We start from the raw sequence: 26,931 nt of genomic DNA on the forward strand, positions 1-26,931 counted from the left end.
GTAGAACATGTTTGAGAAAGAAGCAGCCCCAGAAAACTATCTCATGTAGTTGGTATTGGTGTGTTCAAAGCTCTTCGCCATCTAGTTGCTGATTACCTTCTGTGTTGAATTAATGAGGGACCTATTGGCCATTCTTTTTTTTTTTTTTTTTAAGTTTATTTATTTATTTTGAGAGAGGGAGAGAGAGAGAGGGAGAGAGAGAGAGAGAGAAAATGAATGGGCGGGGGAGGGGCAGAGAGAGAATCTGAAGCAGGCTCCATGCTCAATGTGAAACCTGACGAAGGGCTTAATCTCACAACCTGGGATCTTGACCTGAGCCGAAATCAAGAGTTGGATGCTCAACTGACTGAGCCACCCAGGTGCCCCATGGCCATTCTGATACTACTAAATGTAGCACTCTTTTATCAGTGTTATCTCTTATGTTCAATAAGCTAGAATAATGTTTCCATTAAGCTAGAACTTTGTCTCCTAAATAAAAAATGTTATTTTTATTTTCTTCTATCTTTTATTTCCAAAAATTATATAATAAATGTATATTGCTTTTTGTTTAAAAGTTACTTTGTAATCTATAGTTTCCTCCTTGCTGCACCACTCCCAAAACAAGAGGAAAAAAGAAAAAAAAACACCTCACATATAGAGGGATCAGATAGCATGGAGTAAGAGAGTACCTGCTTTATCCACCTTTCTTCTTAATCATTAGATAGTACAGAAACCAGGCTTTCTTTCAAAATGGAACAAACAAACATGAAAACAGAGGGGCCCTATCTAATCTCAAAGGAGAAATGAGAGATTCTTCTGATTTAATGGTTTTTCTTCCCCCAGACTTAAAAGGACAACAGACATGATGTTTGGTGGAAAGCAGGTGGTTGTCTGTGGCTATGGAGAGGTAAAGCTTAACCTTTTGCTTATTGGATGTATAAAATGTTATTTTGGTGAAATATACTAGACTTTTTCATTTAATGGATGTGAGAAATGTGCACTCACCACTCTAGATGGGAAAAATGTAACTTTAGAGGCCCTCTGGTCAAAGTACAATCGTTCTTTTTCCCTTTGCATTTTTGCCATTTTTCTTAAGTTGATTTTCTGATTTATTCCAGCGCACTGTTTGTGATGTTCTCTTAGCTTGTGTTTTGATTATAAATCGTGAGTGTGGGTGTTCTTATGTACATGCATGTGCTAAACAGGGGCTAGGAGTTTGTTTATGAACTGCATTCATTTGTTTGTTTTTTCTTATTTTTTCCCCAAACATGAATCTATTCAGTAAAATTCCTTCTGGGGGTGGAAAATGAGGTACAGTTTACCAGAAGCTTCAAGATGTTGTTTTCTCACTGACTTTCCTTATTGTGTGTCCTTTCTCCCCTCTTCAGGTGGGGAAGGGGTGCTGTGCTGCTCTAAAAGCCATGGGCTCTATTGTGTATGTAACTGAGATTGACCCCATCTGTGCTCTTCAAGCCTGGTAAGCATGCAAAAGGAAACTTGCTTTTTTCTCTGTGCCACCATCTAATGTGGGATCTTGTAACTGTCACCAAAGAATGGCCTGGTTAATGCCACATTTTATCTTAGAGGGGCCCAGATCCTGAGAGATGCTGCAGTTAAATGTGAGCTCCTCTCTTTCAAAGATCAAGGATCTCTGCTCTGAGACAGCAGAGACTATAAGAGAAGCTAAAATTTAGAATTCCTGTGGAAATAATAAGGGGATGCCTTGAGCCAGAGAACAAGTAGTTCCTTCCTTTACCCATGTATAATTCTTCTCCCTTTTTTAAAATGTTTATTTTATTTTTGAGAGAGAGAGAGAGAGAGAACAAGAATGGTGGGGAGGGGCAGAGAGAGAGGGAGACCCAGAATCTGAGCTCCATGCCCTGGATTGTCAGCACAGAGCCCGACGTGGGGCTTGAAGCCATGAACCACGAGATCATGACCTGAGCTGATGTTGGACGCTTAATCTACTGAGCCACCCAGGCGCCTCCGTCTCCTTTTTTCTTTTTTTAAGTAAACTCTACGCCCAGCATGGGACTTGAACTCATGACCCCAGAGCAAGAGTTGCATGCTCCACCAACTGAGCCAGACAGGCACCCCAACTCTTCTTCCTTTGAAAAAAAGGATGATCAAAAAAGAAATAAGTTGAACACTTACTATGTTCTGAAAAGAACACTTCTGTGATATCCTTCCCCTAAATGTATAACCTGAATCTCATCAGGAGGAAACATCAGACAAATCCAAATAAAATCTGCTGTCTCTGAGTGAAGGGAGTATAAGAGTTTGTACTATTCTTGTAATTCTTAAGTTTGAAATTATTGCAAAATTTAAGGTTAAAAAATTGTTCTTGTCTCATCCATAAAATGTGGCTAATGATACCTACCTCAAAGAGTTGCGAAAGTCCAGTAAAACAATTATATAATTATTACATATGATTATACATTATATAATAAATATATAATTCCATAGAGTGTTGAGCTGCTGTCACATAATAAATGCTTGCTAAATAGTAGATATTATTAAAATGGTCTCTTGCCATCCTCATCAGGATGAAAATACTACTATCCCTGAAAACTACTGCAGAGCTCCATTGTCTGTAGCCTCCATAACCCACCCAATCTTTACCACTAATCCTCCAGAGGAAGGCACCCAGGATAGAATAAGGCATGGCATAAAGATTTTGTTATACCCATTTTCCCCTCTCTTTCTACTCCTCACACATCCTAGCCATGAACCACAAATTTCCCCGACAGAGTTGTCGGCCTTCTCTGAGCCAGGGTTCATTAACATGTTTTCATATTGATTGAGACACTGATTCAAATTATCTTATAGACATGAACCGATCACTTACTGTATAATAGGTACTGTGCTCTGTGCTTAGGATGAATAAGATGAATATATGAATGAGGCAAGTTCCCTGCTTTTAGAGGCACGCAAATAACCACTGTGAATGGAATAAGTGCTAATGATGGGGGTAAACAGCATGTGCTTCTGTAGGAGCCAAGAGAGAAATATCGAACTAAATAACAAAGAGGCAGGGTAGAAAGAGATGTTAATAGAGCTGAGTCTTGAAAGTTGAGGAAGTGATTTCTTAGTCTGGAAGTAAATTCCAGACACAAGGAACATGTCACAAGGAGCATAGTCACTGAGGAAGGAGAGAACAGGGCATATTTAAGAGATGGAAATTGCAGGAGTGGTAATATCTGAGGTAGGAATCATATGTGAATATACTCATACATCTGCATAAGTTTTAGGTGTTATCCTGAGAACAGGCAATCTCACTGAAGTATTTTAAGCAAGGAAGTGACATGATCTAAATTGCATTTAGGAAAATTACTCTGCAAAATAAATGAGGACATAAACCTAGAGATGATGAGGTCAGGCCAGGAGCTACTATAGGAATCCAGGTGAGAAGTAATAAGACCTGAACATAAGCAAGACCAGCATATATGGAGAGGAAGGGCCCAGTTCAAGAGATTATAAGGAATTAAGGGAAAACAACAATTCGGGAGAAGCAGTAGGCTATGACATTCTAGTTTATTTGGCTCATACAGTTGGCTGAACAGTAATGCTGTAGATCAAGATAGAAAATAAAAAAAGAGAGTAGATTTTGAGAGTACAGAAAAGATAATGAGTTTTTTCAAACCCAATAAATTTGAGATTCGTATGGGACATCCAGGAGAAGCTATCTAGTAGGTCATTTGATCCATGGCTCTGAAGCTTCAGGAAGATCTAACCTAAAGGTATATTTGTGCAGATCAGCCACCAAGAGGAATCATTTGCAGCCAAGGGAAGGGTATAGACAAATACTGAAAGACTAGAGAAAAGAACTCTACAGAGTATCAACATTTAAAGATTAAGATTGAAAAGGGCTATTCAGAAAAGTAGAAGGAAAACCAGGAAAGAACAGTTTCATGGACTCCAAGGAGTATAGTTTAAAAATAGGTAAATAATGTTTAATGTAGCAAAGAAAATTAAGTAATATAAGAGTCTAAGGATTTGGGGGTGGGGGTGTGCATCCAGGAGATCGTTGATGATCTTGGGGAGAGTAGTTTCAAAGATTCAGTGGCTAAATTGTACTTTCTAGACATTCAGATGGAGAAAGTCACGTAACCCCTGGCTCCTTATTTTCAGGAAGAATTAAGTTGCAGTGATACAAAGGAAACTTTATTTTGTCCTGTATGAAAAAAGGAGATGGGGGGCACCTGGGTGGCGCAGTCGGTTAAGCCTCCGACTTCAGCCAGGTCACGATCTCGCGGTCCGTGAGTTCGAGCCCCGCGTCGGGCTCTGGGCTGATGGCTCAGAGCCTGGAGCCTGTTTCCGATTCTGTGTCTCCCTCTCTCTCTGCCCCTCCCCCGTTCATGCTCTGTCTCTCTCTGTCCCAAAAATTAAAAAAAAAAAAAAAAATTAAAAAAAAAAAAAAAAAGGAAATGGTTTGAATTTTTCACTGCTAAGAATAATCTGACTGTATCAAGAAGTGACAGTGTGGGTACCAAAGGAACTTAGTGACAGCTTTTGAAGTTCTGTGGCAAAAGGCTCCCCAACTGCTATTTTTAGGTTAATTGATCATGTTTTATTTTTACAGTATGGATGGATTTCGGCTGGTGAAATTAAACGAGGTCATCCGACAAGTGGATATTGTTATTACCTGTACAGGTATGATTTTGACATACACAATATACATTTTGGCATTTGGGAATGCTTTCATGGAACAGGTGAAAAATGACTGGAAACTGTTCTGAATAAAACTAAACTCTAAAAGCCAGATACAGGGAGAGGGGGTTAAGTGTCCAACTTCAGCTCAGGTCATGATCTTGCAGTTCAAGCCCCATGTCGGGCTCTGTGCTGACAGCTCAGAGCCTGGAGCCTGCTTCCGATTCTGTGTCTACCTCTCTCTGCCCCTCCCCCACTTGTAATATGTCTCTCTCTCTCTCAAAAATAAATAAAACCTTTTAAAAAATTAATAAATAAAAAAGACAAAAGCCAGATACAGGGGCATCTAGGTGGCTCAGTCAGTTAAGTGTCCAACTCTTGATTTCAGCTCAGGTCTTGATCTCACATCGTGAGATCAAGCCTCTTGTTGGGCTCTGCACTGACAGCAAGGAGCCTGCTTGGGATTCTTTCTCTCCCTCTCTCTCTGCACCTCCCCTGCTCGCTTACTCTCTCTCAAAATAAACAAATAAACATTTAAAAAAATAATAATTAAAGAAATAAAAGCTAGATACAGGTGTCTATCTGTAGAGTCAATCTTTCACATTCTTCCTACCTCTTTAGAGCTCTGACCAAAAGTATAGGTCATCTAGGTCATCCCTGGAAGAAAGTTTCTCTCCATCCCTTTTAACTGTTCTATATCTCCATCCATCCTCAACTACCAAGGGGATGACTGGAGATAAGTTTTATTTGGGCAGCCGGATCTTAAATTTGTACATTTGATTTTTTATTTTACCTTCAAAACTAATGTGTATTTCTCTCTAGTGTCTATAATTAAAGCAGGCCTAAAACAAAATTCAGTTAGAGAAAGTAGGAAAGATAGTTGTATTAATTCCCAAAGAGGTAGATTGGAGTTTTAGAGAGGAATATGCAGAAATGGCTAGTTTCCTTGGACTGGGATACTTACTTTCTCTTTATCATAGGACCATAAACTGCTAGAATACTGGTTTTTATTTGTAATTATATTTTAGAGGAGGAAAATCAGAATATTTAAGAATGAAAATATATTTGTACCCTCAGGGTGAGATGGGGGCAGAGAAGAGGGACCATAAGAAACTGTTCTTGCTTCATATCAATCCCCTCATGTCTTTTTTTAATAGCTTTATTGAGATGTGATTCACATATACATTTCATCCATTTAAAGTGTATAATTCAGTATTTTCTAGCAAATTCACAGGGTCATACAACCATCACAACAATCTAATTTTTTTATTGAGATATAATTTATATACCATACAACTTACAGTTTTAAAGTATACAGTTCAGTGGGTTTTAGTGAAATTGTACAATATCTGATTCCAGAAACTTTTCATCACCCTACAAAGAAACTCCACACCATTAGCAGTCAGTCCTCATTCTTTCCTCTACCTCTGCCTGGCCCTAAGCAACCACTAATTTCCCTGTTTGTATAGATTTGACTATTCTAGACATTTCATATCCATAGAATCCTACAGTATGTGGTCTTTTGTAACTGGCTTTTTTCACTTAGCATAGTGTTCTAAAGTTTCATCCATATGGTAATATGTGTTGATATTTCCTTCCTTTTTCTTGCTGAATTATATTTCATTTTAAGGATATACCACACTTTATTTATTGGTTGATGGACACTTGGGATGTTTTCGCTTTTTAGCTATTTTGAATAATGTTGCTATTATGAACATTGTGCATAGTGTTTTTCTGTTAACATGTTTTCTGTCCTTATGAATATATATATCTGCCTACATATACCTTGGGATTGCTGGAATGTATGATAACTCTACTTTTAATATTTTGAGGAATTGCAAGCTTTTCCAAATAGACAGCACCATTTTACAATCCAGCAAGAATGTGTGGGGGTTACGATTTCTCAACATCCTTGCCAATGCTATTATTGTCTATTGCTTTTATTATAGCTATCCTAGTGGGTGTGAAATGGTGTTTCGCTGTGGTTTTGGTTTTTAAAGATTTTTATTTCCAAGTAATCTCTACTCCCAATATGGTGCCCCAACTCACAACGCCAAGATCAAGAGTCACATGCTCCACTGACTGAACCAGCTAGGAGCCCCTCATTGTGGTTTTGATTTGCATTTCCCTAGTGACTAATAATGTTGAACATTTTTTTTTAATGTTTTATTTATTTTTGAGAGAGAGACAGAGCATGAGCAAGGGAGGGGCAGAGAGAGAGGGAGACGTAGAAGCAGGCTCCAGGCTCTGAGCTGTCAGCACAGAGCCCAATGTGGGGCTCAAACTCACAAACTGTGAAATCACGATCTGAGCCAAAGTTGGACACTTAACCGACTGAGCCACCCAGGTGCCCCAATGTTGAACATCTTTTCATGTATTCATTAGCACATCTTCTTTTGTACTTCTGCTTTTGAGAAATGTCTACTCCGGTCCTTTGCTCATTTAAAAATATTTTTTTAATTATGTTTATTTATTTATTTATTTAATTTTTTTTGAGAGAGAGAGAAAGCATGCCAGAGAGGGGCAGAGAGAGGAGAGAGAAATCCCAAGCAAGCTCCACACCGTCAGCACAGAGCCCAGTGCAGGGCTTGAACTCACACACTGTGAGATCATGACCTGAGCAGAAATCAGCAGTTGGACACTTAACTGACTGAGCCACACAGGCACCTCCCTTTGCTCATTTTTAAATTGGGTTATTTGTCTTTTAAGTAAGGAGTTGTAAGGGTTCTTTATAAATTTTGGATACAAATCTCTTATCAGTTATATGATTTGTAAATATTTTGTTCCATTTATTTGTTTGTAAATAAATATCCCAATATATGGGTTGTCTTTTCATTTTCTTGGTGGGGTTGTTTGCAGCACAAGTTTATTTTTTCTTTGGTTGCCTCTGCTTTAGGGGTTATAGCTAGGAAAACCATTGCCTAACCCAAGTTCACAAAGATGTATTCTTATGTTCTGCTAAGAGTTTTTTTTAATGTTTATGTATTTATTTTGAGAGAGAGAGGAGAGAGCTCACGCGCATGTATCAGCAGGGGGAGGGCAGGGAGGAAGATAGAGAATCCCAGGCAAGCTCCGTGCTATTGGTGCAGAGCCTGATGTGGGGCTCAATCTCACAAACTGTGAGATCATGACCTGAGATGAAATCAAGAGTCAGATGCTTAATCAACTGAGCCACCCAGGCGCTCCCTGCTAAGAGTTTTATAGTTTTAGCTGTTGTGTTTGGTCAGGTGAAATTTCACATATGGTGTGAGGTAGGGGTCCAACTTTCTTTCTTTTCATGTGGATCTCTCTTCTGTTTTTAAGGTAACAAGAATGTGGTAACCAGAGAGCACTTGGACCGTATGAAGAATAGCTGCATCGTTTGTAACATGGGACATTCCAACACAGAGATTGATGTGGTAAGATTAAGTAACTCATTATTGAGGCCTTTTTTTTTCCTCTCCTTCCCAAGAAACATAAACAGGAAGAAGAAAGGGAAGAGTCACCAGCCATCCTAAACATGACTGTCCTAGCAGAGCTGTCCACAGTCTGTTCACTTACTAGCCCTGTGACCTATGCTTGTGGATACTATAAAGCTTCTTCATCTCAATCATTTCAAATGATTATTTTCTTCCACCCCAGCTTGATACCTTCTTACACTGTAAGCCATTTTGGTTCTCTAATTTGATTATATTCACCCTCAAATTATCCAATCCAACATAACACTTGGTCCTACTAAGTTGCCCAAGTAATAGTTAATAGAAGTGTTATTTATTTCTTTTCAGACTTACCAAAGTATCTCTCAGTGTGACTTTCACTCTGGTTTTAAATTTTTATGGCATTTTTCTGGCACAACTGTATTTCTCTCTGGGTAAATGGCTCAAGCAAAGCATGCTTTCATCTCCCCTGAGGGCTGCTCTGATTGAGCTCCAGCATTGCCAGGTAAGGATCAGTTGATATATTGAGAGCCTGTTGGATAATATCTATTTTAAATGATTTCTCTTTTTAACTTGTGCTCTATTCTTCTGTTATTAAAAATAGCTGGAAATACTGAAGCCTATTTCTGCCCTTAAGGTTTCTGAGTGGCATGGCTCCATTACTCTGTTTTATCATCATAATATTTTGCTCGTAAAGAGTCATTTCTTTTTTTCTTTTTTTTTTTTTAACGTTTATTTATTATTGAGAGACAGAGAGAGACAGAGCATGAGCAGGAGAGGGGCAGAGAGAGGGAAGACACTGACCCGAGCTGTCAGTACGGAGCCCGATGCGGGGCTCAAACCCACAAACCGTGAGATTATGACCTGAGCTGAAGTCGGACGCTTAACTGACTGAGCCACCCAGGTGCCCCAAAAGAGTCATTTCTTTTTTCAATATTGAAATTTAAATATTGAATGGGTTTTTTTCTTTTGTTAAGTTTCACTTATATGCCATACTCCCTTTTACTAAATAGTCAAAGATATTAATATTTCTAAAACTGTCTAGCACATGATTGTCCTTTTCTGGATTAACCTGCTTATAGAGCCCCCAGATGGGAAAAGGCTTAAGGGAAGTAGTCATGCTCTGAACTCTAAAAAGAAATCTTCTGAGTAAGGGAAGGGGGAAGGAATTTTCTCTCCTAAACACTCAAGTTCTTAAATAAAAACAATTCCAAATGCAATCATATAATTTTTACATTTTTACTTAATCTTATTTCATCCTCTTGACAATCCCACAAGGCATTATTCTAATCCCTGATTTTCATTTGGGAAACTAAGAACTTAAGTCCATTGTTGTCATATACATTGATTCAAAAATTAAATTGGAGCCCAAAATTCAGGTTTTTTTTTATTCTAGTCCAGTTTTTGTTTTATCTTGTTTTGTTTTCCTGTACATTGTATGTAGTATTACCTCCTCATGATTTCTAGGTTAACTTCAAATTGTGTTGGTAATCCCTCTTCTAAAGGCAATCCAGACATAAGTAATCTTGCAGGATAAATGCCAAGAAACTCTACCTTCAGTCATAAATATTTATTGTGTGATTGCTATATGCCAGGTGCTATTCTAGATGCTTGGAGTCAGTGAACAAAACAGGCAAAGATTCTTGCCCTCAGAGAGCTTATTACATTTTAAAGGATAAAAAAGACAATAAACATAGTTCATGTAGTATGTTAGAAGAAAAAAGCACATGGAAAAAAGAAAAAGTGGAGTATAGTAAGAGGAATCAGGAGTGCCAGGTTGTAATTTTAAAGAGTGGGATCAAGGTATAACCCTCATTAAAAAGGCGATGTTTGAGCAGACTTGAAGGAATTAGCAAAGTGGACTTTTAGGTGAAGAACATTTTAAGAACAGCCAGAGCAAACGCCCTGAGGCAGGAATATGCCTAGTCTGTTTGAGGATCAACAATGAGGCCAATGTGATTGAGATAAATGAGCGTGGGGCAGGGAAAAGTAGATGAGGTCAGAAAGAAGGGGCCGGATCTTACAGAGCCTCACAGGCCATTGTAAGAACTCCTGATTATATTCTGAGAGAAATAGGGTGCCATTATAGGATTTGTAATAATCTGACTTTTAAAAAAGGCTCACCCTGGCTGCTGTGTTGATACTGGACCTAGTTTTGTATGTGTTGCTAGGTAGCCTCTAATATCCTGGCACTGACACTAGCCAAGGGCCATGCCTCAATTCTCTTTGTGCTCTTCTTAGCAGAAGGTATATGACTAAACTAAATGGTCCAGAAAGGGACAGGCTCAGAACGACTTTGGAAAAGTTAAATTACTCAACCTTTGATGGTAGTGTCCTGGGCATATAAAATGAAATTTAAGGAAATGGCAAACTCATCTAATTGAAATCAAAATGTTCATTCACAATTTAATTTGTATTGAATAATATGAATTGAATAATTGCTCTGTGTTGAGTATTTACTGGCTGAAGAAACAGTGAACAATATTCCTGCTCTCGTGGTACTTATATTCTAGTGTGGGATACAGACAATCAACAGATAGTTTTGTCAGTTAGTGCCTCGTATGGAAGAAAAACAGCAAAGTGAGGCCATTGAGGATGCTATTTTAGTTAAGGTGATCAAGGAAGGTCTCTTTGAGGAGATAACATTTGAACAAAAACCTGAATGAATGGAAGGAACAAGGTATCTGAACATTCTATTCAGAGAGAATGGTGAGTAAAAAGATGCTGAGTTAGAAACGTGCTTTATGTTTGGGGAACAGGAAAAAGGCCATCATGGCAGGAACAGGATAGGCAAAGGATGAGAATAAGAGGCAGCTGAAGGAGGGCAGTGGGTTATGTAGGCCTTTGTAGGCCACAATAAGGACCTCAGATTTTATTCTGGGTATAGTGGAAGCCATTGGAAGCCATTCCAGCGGCACCTAGCTGGCTCCGTCAGTAGAGCGTGTGAATCTTGATCTTGGGGTTGTGAGTTCAAGCCCCATGTTAGACGTAAAGATTACTTAAAAAAACAGGTGGGGGTGGAAGCATTCCAATTGGAAAGTTTTAACCAGGTAACTGAAAAAAATATGACTTGTTTTAACAGAATACTCTGACTGTGGTATAAAGAAAACACTTCTGGGGCGCCTGGATGGCTCAGTCGGTTAAGCATCCAACTTCGGCTCAGGTCATGATCTCACGGTTCGTGGGTTCGAGCCCTGCGTCGGGCTCTGTGCTGACAGCTCGGAGCCTGGAGCCTGCTTCTGATTCTGTGTCTCCCTCTCTGTCTGCCCCTCCCCTGCCCACGCTCTGTCTCTCTCTTTCTCTCAAAAATAAATAAATGTAAAAAAAAAAAATTTAAAGAAAACACTTCTGGAGCTTGAGTAGTGGTAGGGACAATAGAGGCTCTTTCAGTATTTCCAGTTATGAGAGAAAGCGGGAGCTCAGATGACATGGGTAAGCAATGAAGGGAATATATTGTGAACGTAGGACCAGTGGGACTTGCTAAATGGCTTGGGCGCAGAGAGTGGAAAAAAGAGGAGAATCTCTATAAGTAATCTCAGTGAAACTGCAAAGGAGAATGATTCAGTAAATTTTACCCAGATGTTTTTAGCAATTAAAAATGTAAGTGTTTTGTTTTGTTTTGTTTTGTTTTGTTTTGTTTTGTTTTGTTTTGTTTGTAGGAATTTATGGTTTTACCTAACCTAGAGATGTTGACTGCTGTGTTTCTTGGAAGGAATAGCTCATCAAAAGAGTTAGACATTTAGAAAACTGCATTTTTTTTCCTGTATATTAATGCTGTGAAAACTTAGGGAACCTGTGACTGGATTGCGCTCCTAGCTGCCTTTTGGCCATGTCTTTCTTTTATGTGTTTCCTTTTCTCTTGAAAACAGACCTCCTTACCCATATACATCACATAGATGGCCTTTATGACTGTAACCTTCACACTTCAAGTGGCTAAACCATTATGTACACGTGCTTTAAAAGTTTCCACCAGCAAAAGAATTAGAACCCGAGACTTGCTATTTTTGCAGCACTAGAACCACAGTTGTGTCCCTAAAAAAAATTGATGTGTACTATCCAAAATCACATAATACCAGTTTGTGCAAGCATGGTCATTCACAGTGAGATATACACCTTGTTTGGGAACATAGTCTCTGTAAGGAACCTTTTTCCTGGTAGGTTGCTAAATGACTGTAAATCAACAGAAAAGACAATTTGATGCCTTTAAGAGAAATTCATATAAAACTATGCTGGCCATAGGAAATCCTTCTTTCAAGGACTGTCACTGTCAGATAAACTTACTAGGTTGTTGGAGCTGCCCGGGCAGTGTTAGAGATCATTTAACTTAGTGTCTCTTTGAACCCTGTTTTAAACTGACCCTCAGGTCTTTTTCTTGCACCATAGCCATTCCAGTGCTCCAGCACACTGCCTCAACAAAGCATTGATCATTTTATGATGTTCATAAGAAGTGTCTCTTCCTTGATTCCACCATATCCTAAGACAGGAGACTCCTTTTATCATGGTGTCACCTCTTTACTGCCCATCCAAGATTGCTTGTCCTCTGGAAAATTATGACTGTGAGACACTAAGAACCTAAAATACTTCAAAGTTCCAACATCTCAACAAAAAAATGCCCGTGTTACCAAGGAGTATCTTTTGTCTCTTGCCCTCTATGTTGTTATTTCTAAAGGCTAATGGATTTACTTTGTATATCCTTAACTTCCCAAAGTGGTCTGTTTGCTTAAATTCTTTTTAACTCTATTTACAGTGTTTATTTATTTAAAAAATTAATTCTAACTGTAAAGTAATACTTCCTTTTTTTTAATTTTAGAGAGAGAGAGAGAGCAAGAGCATAAGTGGGGGAGAGGGACAGAGAGAGACAGAGACAGAGACAGAGACAGAGACAGAAAATCTTAAGCAGACTCCACACTCAGCATGGAGCCAGATGCAGGGCTTGATCTCACGCCTCTAAGATCATGACCTCAGCCAAAATCAAGAGTTGGGCTTGAGTCACTTAACTGACTGAGCCACCCAGGTGCCCCAATAGTTGCTTGTTTTAAAAACTCAAGCAACATAAATATGTTTAAGAAGTAAAACATTTACAAAATTGGGGTTATAGTATATTGTTCTGCAACTCTGTGTTGTCACTTAACAATAATGAGTGGTTTTCATGTTAACACATATAGATCTACTTTTTTATATACTATGTGCATAATATTCCATTGTATGAAATTATCCAGATTTACTTAGCTATTCCTTTGTTAAATTTAATTTTTTGCTAATACAGATAATACTGGATTGAACATTCTTGGCACTTATATTTATGAACTTGAGCAAGTGTTACTATAGAGCCCTAAAGGTGAAACTGATTGGTCAGAGATTAGGTACATATAAAATTTTGTTAGCTACTACCAAATTGCTCTTCCTGTTGAACCAAATTATGAAACTTGGTATTTCAAGACATTTTGTTTCCCATGTACCTAATAAATGGTACATTTATTCATGAATACAGTCCTGAATATACTGAAACAGAATTATGTTTGTCTTTCCCACTAGATTGGTAATTAAAAGATGATATAGTCCCTGTCCATAAATAGCTCACAATCTAGCAGAGGAGCACACAGTCTTGTCTATAATAGTGTCATTTACTACATTGCCTAGAATGTAGAATGTACCCAGCAAATGAGTATTGTATAACTGAAGTGTTTCTCTGTTTGTCTGAAAACTACTGTTTGGCAGATCTTCTTAATTTCACCAGCTGAGCCAAAGGGTGGTTTTAGAATATGGACTCCCTTTCTATTTTAGGAATGGCCTATTGGAAGAAGGAAGTTGTTGTCTTAAGTCTAAACCCTGTGACTGTTATTTATTTGATTGCTGCTGTTAATAAACTTAACATTTCTTCTCTTATTCTCCGAATACACAATATACAGAAATGGAAGGAGGGTGAGCTGTTGGGAGCTTTACTCTACCATTAAGCATTTCTCTAAAGGCTACCTCACATTTGCACTTAGGTCACAAAGCTTCTGTAACTTTAAGGTGAACCACCATCATTGAGAAGGTGGAACCTGGGATATGAGGATGTGAAGGCAGAACTTCGGGCCCCAGCATGCTATATTTAGGACAACCAGCCTTCTCTAACAAATCTCACTTAGCTCCGACCCTCCTTTTTTCTGTTTCTCTTCAGCATTTGTGTATTCAGTTTGCTTTGTATCAATTTGCACTTGTTTGCATGTTGCTTTATAAGTAATTTTAGAGGCTTTTTCCTCCTCACGTATGCATCGTTTTGTGTCCCCACCTAAAGTATGAGCTTTTTGAAGGCAGAAACCATGTCTTTGGTTTCTTTTGTATTTCCCATAGCACCTTTTACTGTGCTCAGCAGAGAGTGGGCATACAGTGTATGTTGTGGAATGACATCCTGAGTGATCCCTCCCTGGCTGGGCCTAAGATTAAATACCTTGAAATGGAACAGTCCTAACCAACCTGGGAAAGGTATTCTCCATCTGGCATGTTGGTTGCTCCTTTCAACTTGCTATTTGAAATGGCTCCCTTCAACATCTTTCCATAAAGTGGGACAAGTCGTGGCCGATGATGTACTTGCTGTGTGTGTGTGTTCCAGGCGAGTCTGCGGACACCAGAACTGACCTGGGAGCGAGTGAGATCCCAAGTTGACCATGTAATATGGCCTGATGGCAAGAGGATAGTATTGCTGGCAGAGGTAAGACCTAAGACTGGTAAGAGAAATTCACCCCTGACAGCAAAGACTGCAATATCCAGGTCCCCTCCTCCACATGTTCTCTCATTTTCAGCTCCTTTTGAGCACAAGCTTAACTACTTTACCCAGTGGATTTTACATCTGATTGTGAAAGGTCTTTTCACTCAGCAATTAAGAAACTATTTTGGTTCCTTACTTTTCCGCAATTATCCTGTCTCTCTGTGTCAATCTACAGGTAGAGTCAGATAATGACTCTTACTGTGGAAGAATTAGCAGATAGAGCCAATGCCACTTTGAGCGATGCCTACAAAGAGATAATGTCATTTGCGGGATGGCTTAATCAGTAAGCACAAAGCAGATATTCCTGACTGTACCTAAGACTGTTGTAGGCAAGCTCTAGGAGAGTCTTTGCTGATAGATCATGTTTTTGAGTGACATTCCTCTGAGTTGAACCAGATGTGTAGTAGGCACCCAGCTCTCTATTGGTCGTATGATTAATATTTCCCTGTCCTGACTTCTTCTGGCTCAGACTTACTCTTCACTTTCATCCCACTTAGCCTTCCGTGTCAATGTTTGGCTACTTTTCCTTTCTTGAAAGCTCCTCTTCCCTAGTCTTAGATTCCTGACGGCAATATCGATGCCCGCTGTTCTTACCTTGACAGTTTCTCTTCTTCAGAGAAAGATAACAAAATAACAAGAACGATAATAATACGTTTCTTGAGGTTTGATTTTCTGTCAGTTTTCCTTCCTTTTTTTAAAATTAAGGAAACTTTTAGGGGCGCCTGGGTGGCGCAGTCGGTTAAGCGTCCGACTTCAGCCAGGTCCCGATCTCGCGGTCCGTGAGTTCGAACCCCGCGTCGGGCTCTGGGCTGATGGCTTAGAGCCTGGAGCCTGTTTCCGATTCTGTGTCTCCCTTTCTCTCTGCCCCTTCCCCGTTCATGCTCTGTCTCTCTCTGTCCCAAAAATAAATAAACGTTGAAAAAAAAAATTTTTAATTAAGGAAACTTTTAATATGAAGATGTAAAAGATACACCATCCTCACGGAGGGACCCTTAAATTTATGCTGGAGTACCCTTACTGTTCTCTTTACCTTTTTCCACCTTATCTCACCTTCTCACATACTTTAGGGCATCTGTAAAGGGACTGGATTACTCCTTCACGAGAAAGGAGCTTGTACAGGCAAGGGATGAGCAGGTTGTTAAATATTCATTAATTGCTTTTATATCAGCCAGCTGTCTGGTGACTTATTTCTAGTTGCCCTGGGAGGTCCCATCTAGTGATTTTGGTGACAAAAGCAAGCACCATGGTTTTTGGCTACTATGTTTCAGCAAAAAAAAAAAGGTGGTCAAGCTTCCTAGGGAACAAAATAGGAAAGGATAGCAATCTCCAGTAGCCTCCAGCCCTTGTATTCTCTGAATCATCCACTAGAAATACAAGAATACCCTTGCATTCAGGAGAACCAAACTGCAGAAGAAGCACAGAAATCATCACAGCTTACTAAGTCCAAAGATACCTCCCCTCACAACCTGGAGAGGTTGCCCCTGGACTTGACTACATCCTTGCTTACAACAGTCTTTCAAAAGAATGCCAGTGCCTCTGAAGGAGGATATTCTGTTGCAGAAAGTATGAAATTCAAGAGAAGCATATCCTTCCTTGGCATAAGCCTCAGTATCACGTGGCCGTCTCTATTCCTTTTTACATAATCCCAGAGATCTTTTATCCATTACCTTCATCAAATTTTCCAGAAGTTTTTAATTCCACTTAAATGTCGACCAATTCATTGCTATTTATCGAACACCTACTTTTTGTCCAGCCATGTTAGTTGGAAGTATTTGGAAAATTGCAGTTGTGTGCGTCCTTCGCTCCTCAAAGGCTAGAGACTTTGTCCTAACTCATCTGTGTCTTAACCCTTCTCTCCAGGGCCGTCTGCTGAACCTAAGCTGCTCCACAGTGCCTACATTTGTGCTCTCAATCACCGCCACTACTCAGGTAGGGCCATCAGAGCGGAAAGCAGTGGGCTGGAACGGGTCATCAGACCATCAGGGTTTCACTTGATATGGCACATCGGCATCCATCTCTCTGCTTTTCTAGGCTCTTGCCTTGATAGAGCTTTACAATGCTCCTGAGGGTCGCTATAAGCAGGATGTCTACCTGTTGCCCAAGAAAATGGGTAAGCATGCGCTCTTCCATCCCTGTCCGTTCCCAAGTAGTTCAGAGTGAGAGGCTAAATGAAGTTTGGGGTACTAAATTTCTTATGGAAAGGGGGTGGGGAAGATATCTGTGCCTTCTAAAGTAGGAGCTAGGATTCCTAGGTTTCATTACTGATTGATTTATCACATTTTCCACATGAGTTGTCCTAGTGAAGTCATTACATTTTGCTATGATTTGGTTTGCCTACCTGTGAATTTTAAGGATTTTTTTTCTCTTAAAGTATCTTATATGCAAGAATCTCAAAGGAGAAAAAAATCTTCCCCTAAGAAAGAGGACTCATCTTCCACCTTGTGACATCTGACTTATTCCAATTCTAGGCTGCTGCATAGCCCCTTCCAGACTTTCCTCAGACTGAGAAGACTTTTCATACTACATCTTCTAACTCTGGCCTCATTGTCAGGGCCAAAGGAAAGACTGAATAGCTTCTGTTAAGACTAGTCATGTGGGTGTTTCATATAAGGGAAACATTAAACTCTTGAAAATTTAAAGAACCCGCCTCAAGCACCTGCACTGATACAGTGTGTTTACAAACTCTTGAGGCAAAGATCAGGGAATAAATCATCTTCTGGTTTTGTTTTGCTTTAGCACTTGATGCATAGCAACTGTTAGAAGTTGACATATTTTCCCTTTAATATATCCTTTGGAAGGATATAAAAGAAATAGAACAGTCTAGATTTTGGCTGAATATATAATGAAGTTAGGAAGACCAAACAAATAGTTAGAAAAATGACATAAAATTCTGAATAATATGTATTCAGGCAATATAGACAGAGCCCATAACTAAGGATACTAAAAGCAAAGCAAACAGTGTAGTATCATTCTTAGACATTCCTTTCCAGTTTCCTTGGGTGTTAGTTTTTCTGAGTCGCCCAAAGTACAGAGTTTCCCATCTTTTATTCCCTTGCTATCCCATCCTTTCTTTTAGACCCTAAGAACTATTGCTTCTTTCATGTCTCCCTTACCTTTCTGGGGAGAAGGAAAGATTCAAGGATGAAACAGCTGGTAAGAAAGAAGTGTTACGGTTTTGAAAAACACTGGGCTTGAAGCTCAAGCAACCACTCCTTAGAATTCTGGGCCGGTGAGCCAAAGTTGAGCATTTTTCTTTCAGCTCTGAGAATTAGAAGGTGTCTCCCAACGTTTTAAGGCCTAGCCTGGCGAGCACAGCCAGACAAGAGGCATGAATGTTTATACCAGGGCTTCTGTGGTCTGTTCCAGATGAGTATGTGGCGAGCCTACACCTGCCCACCTTTGATGCCCACCTGACGGAGCTGACAGATGAACAGGCCAAGTATCTGGGACTCAACAAGAATGGGCCTTTCAAGCCTAATTACTACAGGTGCCTTGGGCCCCCCCAGAAAACAGGGAAACCCGGGTAGTAAAGAGCTTTCTGCACTGCAATTGGTCTTTACAACTTTTACTACATTTACATGAACTCAGAAAAATAAACCCACTCCCCCCTCAGTACCACCCCCAAAGGACTCTTTGAGGCTTTCTCCAGACATTAAATAGTGTTCCCTTTTCTGAATTTGCCTTTCTCCATTTCATCTTAATATTATTTTTACCTCTTTATAGAGAAATACTGGGCATTTTCACTGCTGTGAAAAAGCACCACAAGTATTTACCCTCACCATCCACTCCAGAAAAGTCCCTGTCTACCTGCTGTACCTTTAGGTGGGCTCTTCATGTCCCAGAATCCTCATAAGCTGATAACATCATAGTCTCATCTTTCTTTCTCCCTCTAGGTATTAAGTTCCTGTAATTCAAGCCAGAAGAAGTTTTAAGGAATAGAACTCCAAGTCTTTTCTCCACTCCTATACAGGAAAGAACCCAGCAAGCTGCTTCTCCAATCAGCTGCTCGCCGTGCTCACCCTATATGTTAGGTTATTTATTTATTAAAACCTAGAATCCTGTGCCTGTTGCCTTGGCCCAAAGTGTGGTTACTGCCCGGGAGGCTGTGAGAGCCACAAGGGACAGGCTGAGGAAGGAAAGAAATGGGGTAATCCTTCCCAGTGCATTTTTTGCATCATTCCCCGTTGACTTGGAATTCTCAGCAATGGTCACATGTCTCTTGTCCAGGTTCAGGAGTTAGTCCAGGGATTCCAGACTCCTTGTTCCCTGGGTTTTTTAGAATAAATTTCCTGCAGCTGCCTTTCTCAGCTTTGGCCCTTCCCTAGGTTAGGCCTTTTGGAAGCTACCGAGTCAACATGGCCTAAGTTCCCAGCCTTGACCATCACTATCACTGCCTTCTTTATAGAATGACTGGGAAGGAAGGAGTATATGTCATGGCTTTGGCAAGCTACACCAAAAACTTAGCTATGCCTGTGCTAACTTGGAGTCTTCTTCCTTACCCAGGACTCCTTTCTTCCTTGAATAGTCATGTCTATTTTAACACTTTCTGGGTCCAAGAGGGATGTGCCTCCATTATTTCCTCTGCAGCTCTGGTGTTTGTCAGATATTTGTCTTGCCATCTTTCTAACCCAGCTAACCCCTGCTCAGGAAGTGGGGGCTAGCCCCAGTGGGGCCCATAGTTTTACTTGTCATTTAACTGGACAGTTTCCCAGGAAGTTCCCTCTAGACTGGCACTGTCTCAGAAAAGGAGAGAAACTCTGCTTCCTGAAATTTCCTCTTACTGCCTAAAACTGCTTTTGAAACTGAGCAAGGAAAGATGAACTTTCCAATGGATCTGGGGGGTGTAGGGTTCTGGAAGTGGGACAGGTCACTCACGCCCGCAGCTTGTCACTCTGAAGAAGCAGAATGTATTTATTTGTCTCCTGGGAAGGGCTCTGCAGCTAAACTGGGTAAGCTATACAGAGGTGACACTGTAAACTGTGTCCAAATGATTAAAGCTAGTTTGACTAGTTTCAACTTCATCAGACATTTCATTTCTTTGGCCATTGCCATTGATGAAACTGGGATCTGATGTCTCTACGATTTAGTCTGTGGTTTTTCTTCTCTGCTGGGATATATTTTTATGTTCTTGCCTCTTCCATCTTAAGACTCTATAATTCAGAGGTAGTTTCTTGAGTAACTCCAACATTACAAAAAACTAGTAATGCAAGCAGCCTGAAATTTTATGTCCCACGTAAGAGTTGGATACCTTTTGGAGACTGACATGTTGGTCTTAAGGGTTTCACTGGGACCAGACTTGTTCTAAGAGTTAAAGTCTGGAGTGGCCCTAGAAATCTTGAATGAAATGAGTCCCTTCCCCCCCCCCCCCGACAACTTTCTTTAACACTCTCATGTTCGTTGGTTTGTTTCCCCCCCTTTTTTTTTTTCCTACCCTGGTCTGCCTCATAGTCTCAAGACCAAGGTAACTCAAGGAAACACCACCAGACCACCCAGGATCACTATAACCTTCCCACCCTGATTCTCCTCACCTACCTCCACTTTGTTCAACTTACCCTGGCGTTCATGTATACTTTCAGAGCTAGTCTGGAAGTGACCTTCCTTTTGGAGGTAGAGAGGTGGCCTTTGGATAAATGGCTGTTTGCTTCATTAAATAGTATGCAGTCTCAGCCTAGAGAGTCTGGCTCCTCAGAGGCTTTATGTCTTAGCACATACCGGAAAAGTGCCACATATATGGCTATATTCTTTCATGAGGAAGATTGTAAATGCTGAAAATTCTTCTAGACCTCTCAGTTCTTCCTTTTGCCTACCCAGTTCTGAGTTTTGTATTAATTGCATCTCTTTTGTATTAGTTAACTGGATACAGGTCTTTGTAACTTTTACCAAGGGCAGATTCCATTAGGTAGATATCTGGACTCTAGCCTGTTATGTTCATAAGCCAAAAACCATAACTTGCTGTTTCTCAGTAAAGCCGAGTTCTCTAGGGAGCAGTATTACTTAGGTACTGATCCTGACAGAGCACACCCTGCCTTGTTATAGTGAGGAGACCCATTCCAAATAAAAAAGGAGCCACCTTTGGGCCTCTAAGTTTGATTGCCAGTGTTGCTGCCCATGGTGAGATATTTGCCTCTGAGTTTCAGATGACCCCCTTTCCTTTCTCTCTAGGGACCCCATGTCATCAACCATTAAGAAGAAAGAGGCCCAGGCCTCCTGAGTATTTGGGTTCTACCTTAGTGTTGGAATTTGGTCATTATTCCCTCTACCCTTGGAATCAGAGAACAAAATGTGTCTTCTTCCCTCAAGCTCTCACCTTAGATGCATTCAGGTATCTGGAAGCATAGGAAAGAAGACGAATTATCTGTTTGTATATGGCCCTGGCTGGTGGAGATACTTAGCATTTTTTCTGCAATGAATTTCTGCTAGTTTTCAAGGTCTCATCTGCCTTCTTAATGGAAATTCAGGGTTTTTGTTTTTTGTTTTTTGTTTTCCTCGTTAAAAAAAGAAAAAAGGTATCTGGTCTACCTTCTGTCTGCCCTCCTACCTCCTCAACCTACCCCCCCATATGAGCACGGCTCCCCATGGCCACATACTCCTGCAAAGCTTTTTTGCTGCTTGGCTTTTCTCTGAACAGATCTGAAATTGCTGCTCCTGTGGTTTTCTCAAAATTAACTTTGTCATGGTTTTAAAAAAAAAGAAATCAAAATGCATTGTTGCATTAAGCTTTTTTAATAAAGGAAATTATGGAAAGAAAATAGGCAACACCAGCAAATTATATGTAGAGAATAAACTAAACTATATATATATAATATATATATATTATATATATAATCATCTAGTTCTCATTGTCATCTTACTGAAAGGAAATAAAACCTCTAAGGATCACCGTTTCTGAGAGGATCTTGGAAATCTTTATGTCTAAGTGATTGTATTAGATCAGCAATAATGACTATGTAATCTCAAAAGATAAATAAAATATTCTTAAAATGGATTCTTATCTTGAGAGTATTGCTTGCTTCTGTGAACTAGGAATTCAAGAGATGAGTGACGTTTCTTGGCAACAGGCTGGAGAGCCTACTGCAGGGCAAAGATGTGAAAAGTTGAAGTGGTTACCAATAGCATATTTGAATGGCCTTAGCCTTGGGTCCCTTATTCCATGGTAGGCCATTCCACTAATATCTTTCCCCCAACCCACCCCCTGCTATGTGTGTAAAGAACCTGCTTTCTCAGAACCATCACCCCCGGGAGTTGAAAAGTACAGAGAAACTAGAGTGTGGTTCGAGGTCCCCCAAGCCCTCTGTGTTCTGCCCTTAGCTGGACAACACAAGATGCCAGCATCCATGGTTTGGGATTGAAGGGTCCTGACATCCAGAACTTGACTACATCCAACCAAAGGGAAGAAATAAATTACTCGGACAGAGATTTGTTTCCAGATCAGCTTTTGCCTGACTAAATCGGAAACTAAAGGGCGAATCCAACTTCCTCTTCTTCCTCAACTACCAGTAGAGTGGCCATTTTTGAGCCAGTTTTCTAATAGCCACCTCTCCTAGTTGACAAATTAAACTAGTTCTTCCTGTATGCAAGATGTTTTCTTCCCTCTTAGAATCTTCTGCTACTTTGACTTGTGTTTACCTAAACTAAGGGCTAAAACAGTCTGGGTAGTTGGTAATGGCTCAAAGCTGGTGCCACTCCAGTTGCGAAGGAGAATGCAGGGGCCAGCAATGAAACCTATGAGCCACTGGCAGGTTTCACCCCCCTACAGCAGGGCTTGGCTCCTCTTCTGTGAAAGATGGGAGCATGGGTGCCTGGGTCTTAGTTTCAGACTCACGGGGTAAGCCCTGACTATGCACTGCTGTGCAATTTCTCTAGCCTGTGGTCCTGTGGAAAGAGACTGGACCTCTTAAGTCAGGCTCACTTGACTAGCTCTTCCATTTACAAGTTGTATAATTTGACCAATATTACAAAATGACCCAGAGCCTTGGTTTTCTTGCCTTTGAAATGGGTAATGCTTTGTCTCCTGGGGTAAGGACTTAAAGATCTGATTTAATTTTTAAAATGCTGCTTAAAAATCTGGCACACACTGTGCTACACCAACATCAGTTTCTTATCTCAGTCTAAGGGTCCTAAATCCCCTGTTGCCTCATTACACCTACATGTGCAGCATTGATGGGAGAGGAAGATATTCTGTCTTTTTTCTACCGCATCATTCCGGCTGCCCAATGCCCTAAAAAATTAGATACTGTAAGACTTTCTGCACCTTATGTTTTTTTAAGTGTTTGTTTATTTTTGAGAGAGAGACAGAGCGTGAGCAGGGGGAGGGCCAGAGAGAGAGGGACACAGAATCCAAAGCAGGCTCCAGGCTCTGAGCTGTTAGCACAGAGCCAGACACAGGGCTCGAACCCACGAACCCTGGGATTGTGACCTGAGCCGAAGTTGGATGCTTAACTGACTGAGCCACCCAGGCACCCCTCTACATCTTATTTTTAAGTTCTATAACAGGTGCTGTCTGTTTAGTCAAGTATCTGACCTCCATGCTTACATGGGGAAAGGAATATGTTCAGTCCTTGTAATTATACCTATTTATACCTCTGCCAGGAGCCCCCAAATGCCTGAGTTTGGGAACAAGGAAAAGTGGTAGTGTTGATTTAAAAATAATTCAGCACGGGAGCCATCTCTGCAAGATAGAAAAACGTGTAGACCAGCCCCTGACTGATTAGCCCTCAGGTGTATGTATGGATGCCTCCGTGGTCAATGGTATTGACGGCTAGCACATCTTTGCTGACAAATAAGCTAAAAGAAGTTCAGTGTGTACCAAGTCCATGGCCTATAATTTCAAAGTTTTCAGTTCATCCATGGTTTCTTGTCGACTTCTTCCAGGAGTTGTTTCCAGATACCTTCTTCCTTATGACCAGTTCTGAAAGTGGGACTATAATGAGCAGACAGATGTCCGATCTTCACTGTCTCCCATTCCACAGGGTGGAGAGAAGATAATGGATTGAGGTCTCTTGTGTTGATCCTTTGCAATCTCCATAACACCCGTTTTTCAAACCCCTTCTCTGAAAGTGAAGCCAGATGGAGCTCTAGGCTTAGCAATTAGCTTTGCATAGAGGCCAGAGAGGACTTGAGAGATATCCTCAGTCCTCCCCATTGAAGCCAGCTTGAGGCTTTGTTCTTTCGTCCAAGGTATACACTGGAAAAGGAAGAAAGCCTCAAAACTGGCCTCCACTGACTGTTTGGGGATCCTGATGATTGACTAAGCTCACAAAAGAGACGATGAAGCTCTGGGCCTATCAATCCTAGAACTCTGACTGCTTAGGAGGACAGGAATTGGGAGTAGGAAGATAGAATAATTAATTCTTTTATTAAGAAACCCTAATGGGTTGTGCAGTGGCGGGTTTACCACACTGCAGCAGTGATGAGCTAGGCGTGGGTTGTGAATTTTAAAGCAGAGTGTGACTCTTTTAGAGTTTAACAAATTATACCCAAAAAGAAAATTCCAAAATCAAATAGGTGAGGCCTCGAGCCATGAACTTTCTTGGAAATTCGGGTCATTTCAATTCTGTTAAGCCAGTAGGTCTCAACTGCAGAAGATATTGCCCCTCAGGAAACATTTTTGCCATATCTGGAGACACTTTGGGTTGTCACAACTTGGGGGAGGGTACTACAGGCATCTACTATGGAGAGGCCAGGGATTCTGCTAAACATCCTACAATGCATGGAACAGCTCCCCACCACAAGTCTTTCAGTCCCTATTACAGAAATCTTGTGTTAAACGTACATATATGAGGTATACAAAATGAACAAAACTTGGCCCTACTCTCAAGAAACTTCTATCCACGTTGGTGGGAATGGGAGAGGAAAGGGAAGTACAGTACATGAGTGCGGTAAGGAGATATTGGGGACAGAAGAGAAAGTAACTGAGAAAGCTCCAAGGAGTTCTCGCTCTCAACTCTGCCTTCATCCATCACCTACCGACTAGCAGAGTAAATTCTGAGGGAGACATACGGTTAAGAAAGGGACAGAGCTGTCCATAAGATACAGGAAGGGGGAGCAGTCATTCCTTTGAGCCTCTTACTTTGGGGATATAGTAGAAAATATAAGAGGGGCACCTGGGTGGCTCAGTTGGCTAAGCATTCGACTTCGGCTCAGGTCATGACTTCACAGTTTGTGAGTTCGAACCCCAACGTCCGGCTGTGTGCTGACAGCTCAGAGCCTGGAGCCTGTTTCAGATTCTGTGTCTCCCTCTCTCTCTGCTCCTCCCCCCACTCGCCCTCTGTCTCTCTCTCAAAGTAAAATAAAGACACAAAAAATTTTTTAAAAGAAAGAAAATAGAAGAGTTTTGAATCCAAGCAGACTTGGCATGACACCCACCCAGCCGGAGCGGGTTGAGAACGGTCATAAGGATGGCTTTCTGGAAGAGGAGGTAATAATGAAATAGAATCTTTATGGAACAATAGAAGCTAGCCAAGAAGAAGAGCAGAAAGTTTTTTCCAGAAAGAACAGCAAATACACTTAGACACGATGGAACACCTTGGGAACTGCGAGGAGTAATCTCGGAGTCCTGGTTTTCTCAACAGTAATACAGGATTAGTGGAAACAACCTGTCAGAGAGAAGTAGCATAAGGTATCTGGAAAGTTTCAAGTGCAAGGCCTAGAACAAAGTGGCAGTTCAACAATTCCCTCAATCCCATCCTTTTGATCCCACCCATTCCCCTCAGGCTGCTTTTTGGGGACTATTTACTGTCAACAGCAGCGTTTTAGATAAATTGGCTGACCAGAGAGCTTCCTTTGTATCAAGCCCTCAGGAGGGATCTTAGAGGAAGGAAGGGAAGTGCTAGGGAGCATACGGGGGTTTGCTCTCCATTCAACGTTTCTCCCTAGCTCACACTTGAGGAAGGTGCCCTACTTCACAAGAGAAAGGCAGATGACCAGAAGCAGCCCTGAAGGGCACCAGCGATTTCACCGAAGTGAAAATGCCCCATCCCACCCCCTCAACCCACCATCTCCCAGTCGAGCCCTCACTCCAGGCGGGATAAGTTCTCGAGAAATCTAAGAGGGCGAATCTCTCGTTGCCTTCGGTGTGCCTGACCACCCGGCGGTGCCATGCCTCCCCTGCGATTGAATCGGGACTAGGGGCGTCATGCGGGAGCTAGGATAGGACTTCTGTGGTAATGGGGAAACCGAGACTGCAGTGGAGCAGGAGGCGGAGACTAGAGCTCCCCGAAAAGGTCGCTATTTGGGAGCGGGTGAGTGCTGAGCGAGAAGCAAAAAGATAACCCGCCAAACCTCTAGGCCCAGAATTCGGGAAGTAATGCCGAGAGCCTACCTCCGAGCCTAATGCTACCAGCGACGCGGCAGGACTTAAAAAAAAACAGGAGGGGGGACGTCCCGTAAATGAGCCCCCCCCCCCACCTCCTCCTAGTCCCGCTCGGAACGGCCGAACAGCCAATCGCGATGCGGGGCGGGGCTGCGGAGCGCGGCTGCAGCCAATAGCTGTGGAGAGGGCGGAGCCTGGATCCCAGCGCGCGGCGGCGGGGTCGCCCCGGGCAGAGATCGCGGAGGGGCTGAGGTAGCCGCTGTGTAGGGTGGCATGGAGGACCCCGCGGCGCCCGGGGCCGGAAGCGCGTCCACCAATGGCAACGGCAACGGCGGCGGCAAAGGGAAGCAGACGGCACCCAAGGGCCGGGAAGCGTTCAGAAGCCAGCGGCGGGAGTCGGAGGTGAGAAGCCGGGAGAGCTTCAGTTGGGGCCGGGAGACGCCCGCGGGCGGGAAGCCGTGGCTGAGGTGATTCGGCCCGGTCCCCCTGCCCTTCCCGAGCCCCCGGCGCGTTCGGGGCCGCCCCTCGGAGCGGGCGTCTGCGGGGTCTGCCGCAGCCTGGGCTCTGCAGCCCCTGACCCCTCTCTGCCTGTCTCCTGGTCGGGGGCTTCTTAGCCTTCTGGCCTCTCCTCCGGGGACGCGAAGATGTAGCGCGATCGAGACCATACCTGATACTTTTCAAATATTTATCGCACTTAGTCTCTGCAGCCCCTTGAAGCGGGGATTCGTGTTTTAGATTTACGGGAAGAAACGGGCGCGGAGAGGTTCAGCGACTGGCCTGAAGGGGTGAGGGGCCAGAGCTCCGCCGCAGTGGAGACGGGCCGG

General features: G+C 41.8%; 2 protein-coding genes across 11 annotated transcripts in view; both read left to right on the plus strand.

Moving 5' to 3' along the window:
• The window catches only part of AHCYL2 (adenosylhomocysteinase like 2), a 170,149-nt gene extending 148,368 nt beyond the window's left edge, over positions 1-21,781 (plus strand). For all 9 annotated transcript variants that reach the window (XM_043589496.1, XM_043589497.1, XM_043589499.1 and 6 more), the window contains 9 exons: positions 823-886; positions 1,368-1,456; positions 4,562-4,632; positions 7,933-8,027; positions 14,641-14,739; positions 16,657-16,725; positions 16,828-16,906; positions 18,163-18,283; positions 18,690-21,781. In XM_043589496.1, the coding sequence (XP_043445431.1) occupies positions 823-886; positions 1,368-1,456; positions 4,562-4,632; positions 7,933-8,027; positions 14,641-14,739; positions 16,657-16,725; positions 16,828-16,906; positions 18,163-18,283; positions 18,690-18,696 (694 nt within the window). In that variant the 3' untranslated portion in view covers positions 18,697-21,781. The remainder of the gene's footprint in view (positions 1-822; positions 887-1,367; positions 1,457-4,561; positions 4,633-7,932; positions 8,028-14,640; positions 14,740-16,656; positions 16,726-16,827; positions 16,907-18,162; positions 18,284-18,689) is intronic.
• A 4,553-nt stretch (positions 21,782-26,334) lies between these two features.
• Positions 26,335-26,931, plus strand: part of STRIP2 (striatin interacting protein 2) — a 48,673-nt gene continuing 48,076 nt past the window's right edge. The window contains exon 1 of one of the 2 annotated variants that reach the window (XM_043589506.1): positions 26,335-26,509. In XM_043589506.1, the coding sequence (XP_043445441.1) occupies positions 26,381-26,509 (129 nt within the window). In that variant the 5' untranslated portion in view covers positions 26,335-26,380. The remainder of the gene's footprint in view (positions 26,510-26,931) is intronic. The other variant, XM_043589507.1, reaches the window with a different exon arrangement.

The sequence above is a fragment of the Prionailurus bengalensis genome, chromosome A2 (genome assembly GCF_016509475.1).
Source record: "Prionailurus bengalensis isolate Pbe53 chromosome A2, Fcat_Pben_1.1_paternal_pri, whole genome shotgun sequence".
NCBI classification, from domain to species: Eukaryota; Metazoa; Chordata; class Mammalia; order Carnivora; family Felidae; genus Prionailurus; species Prionailurus bengalensis.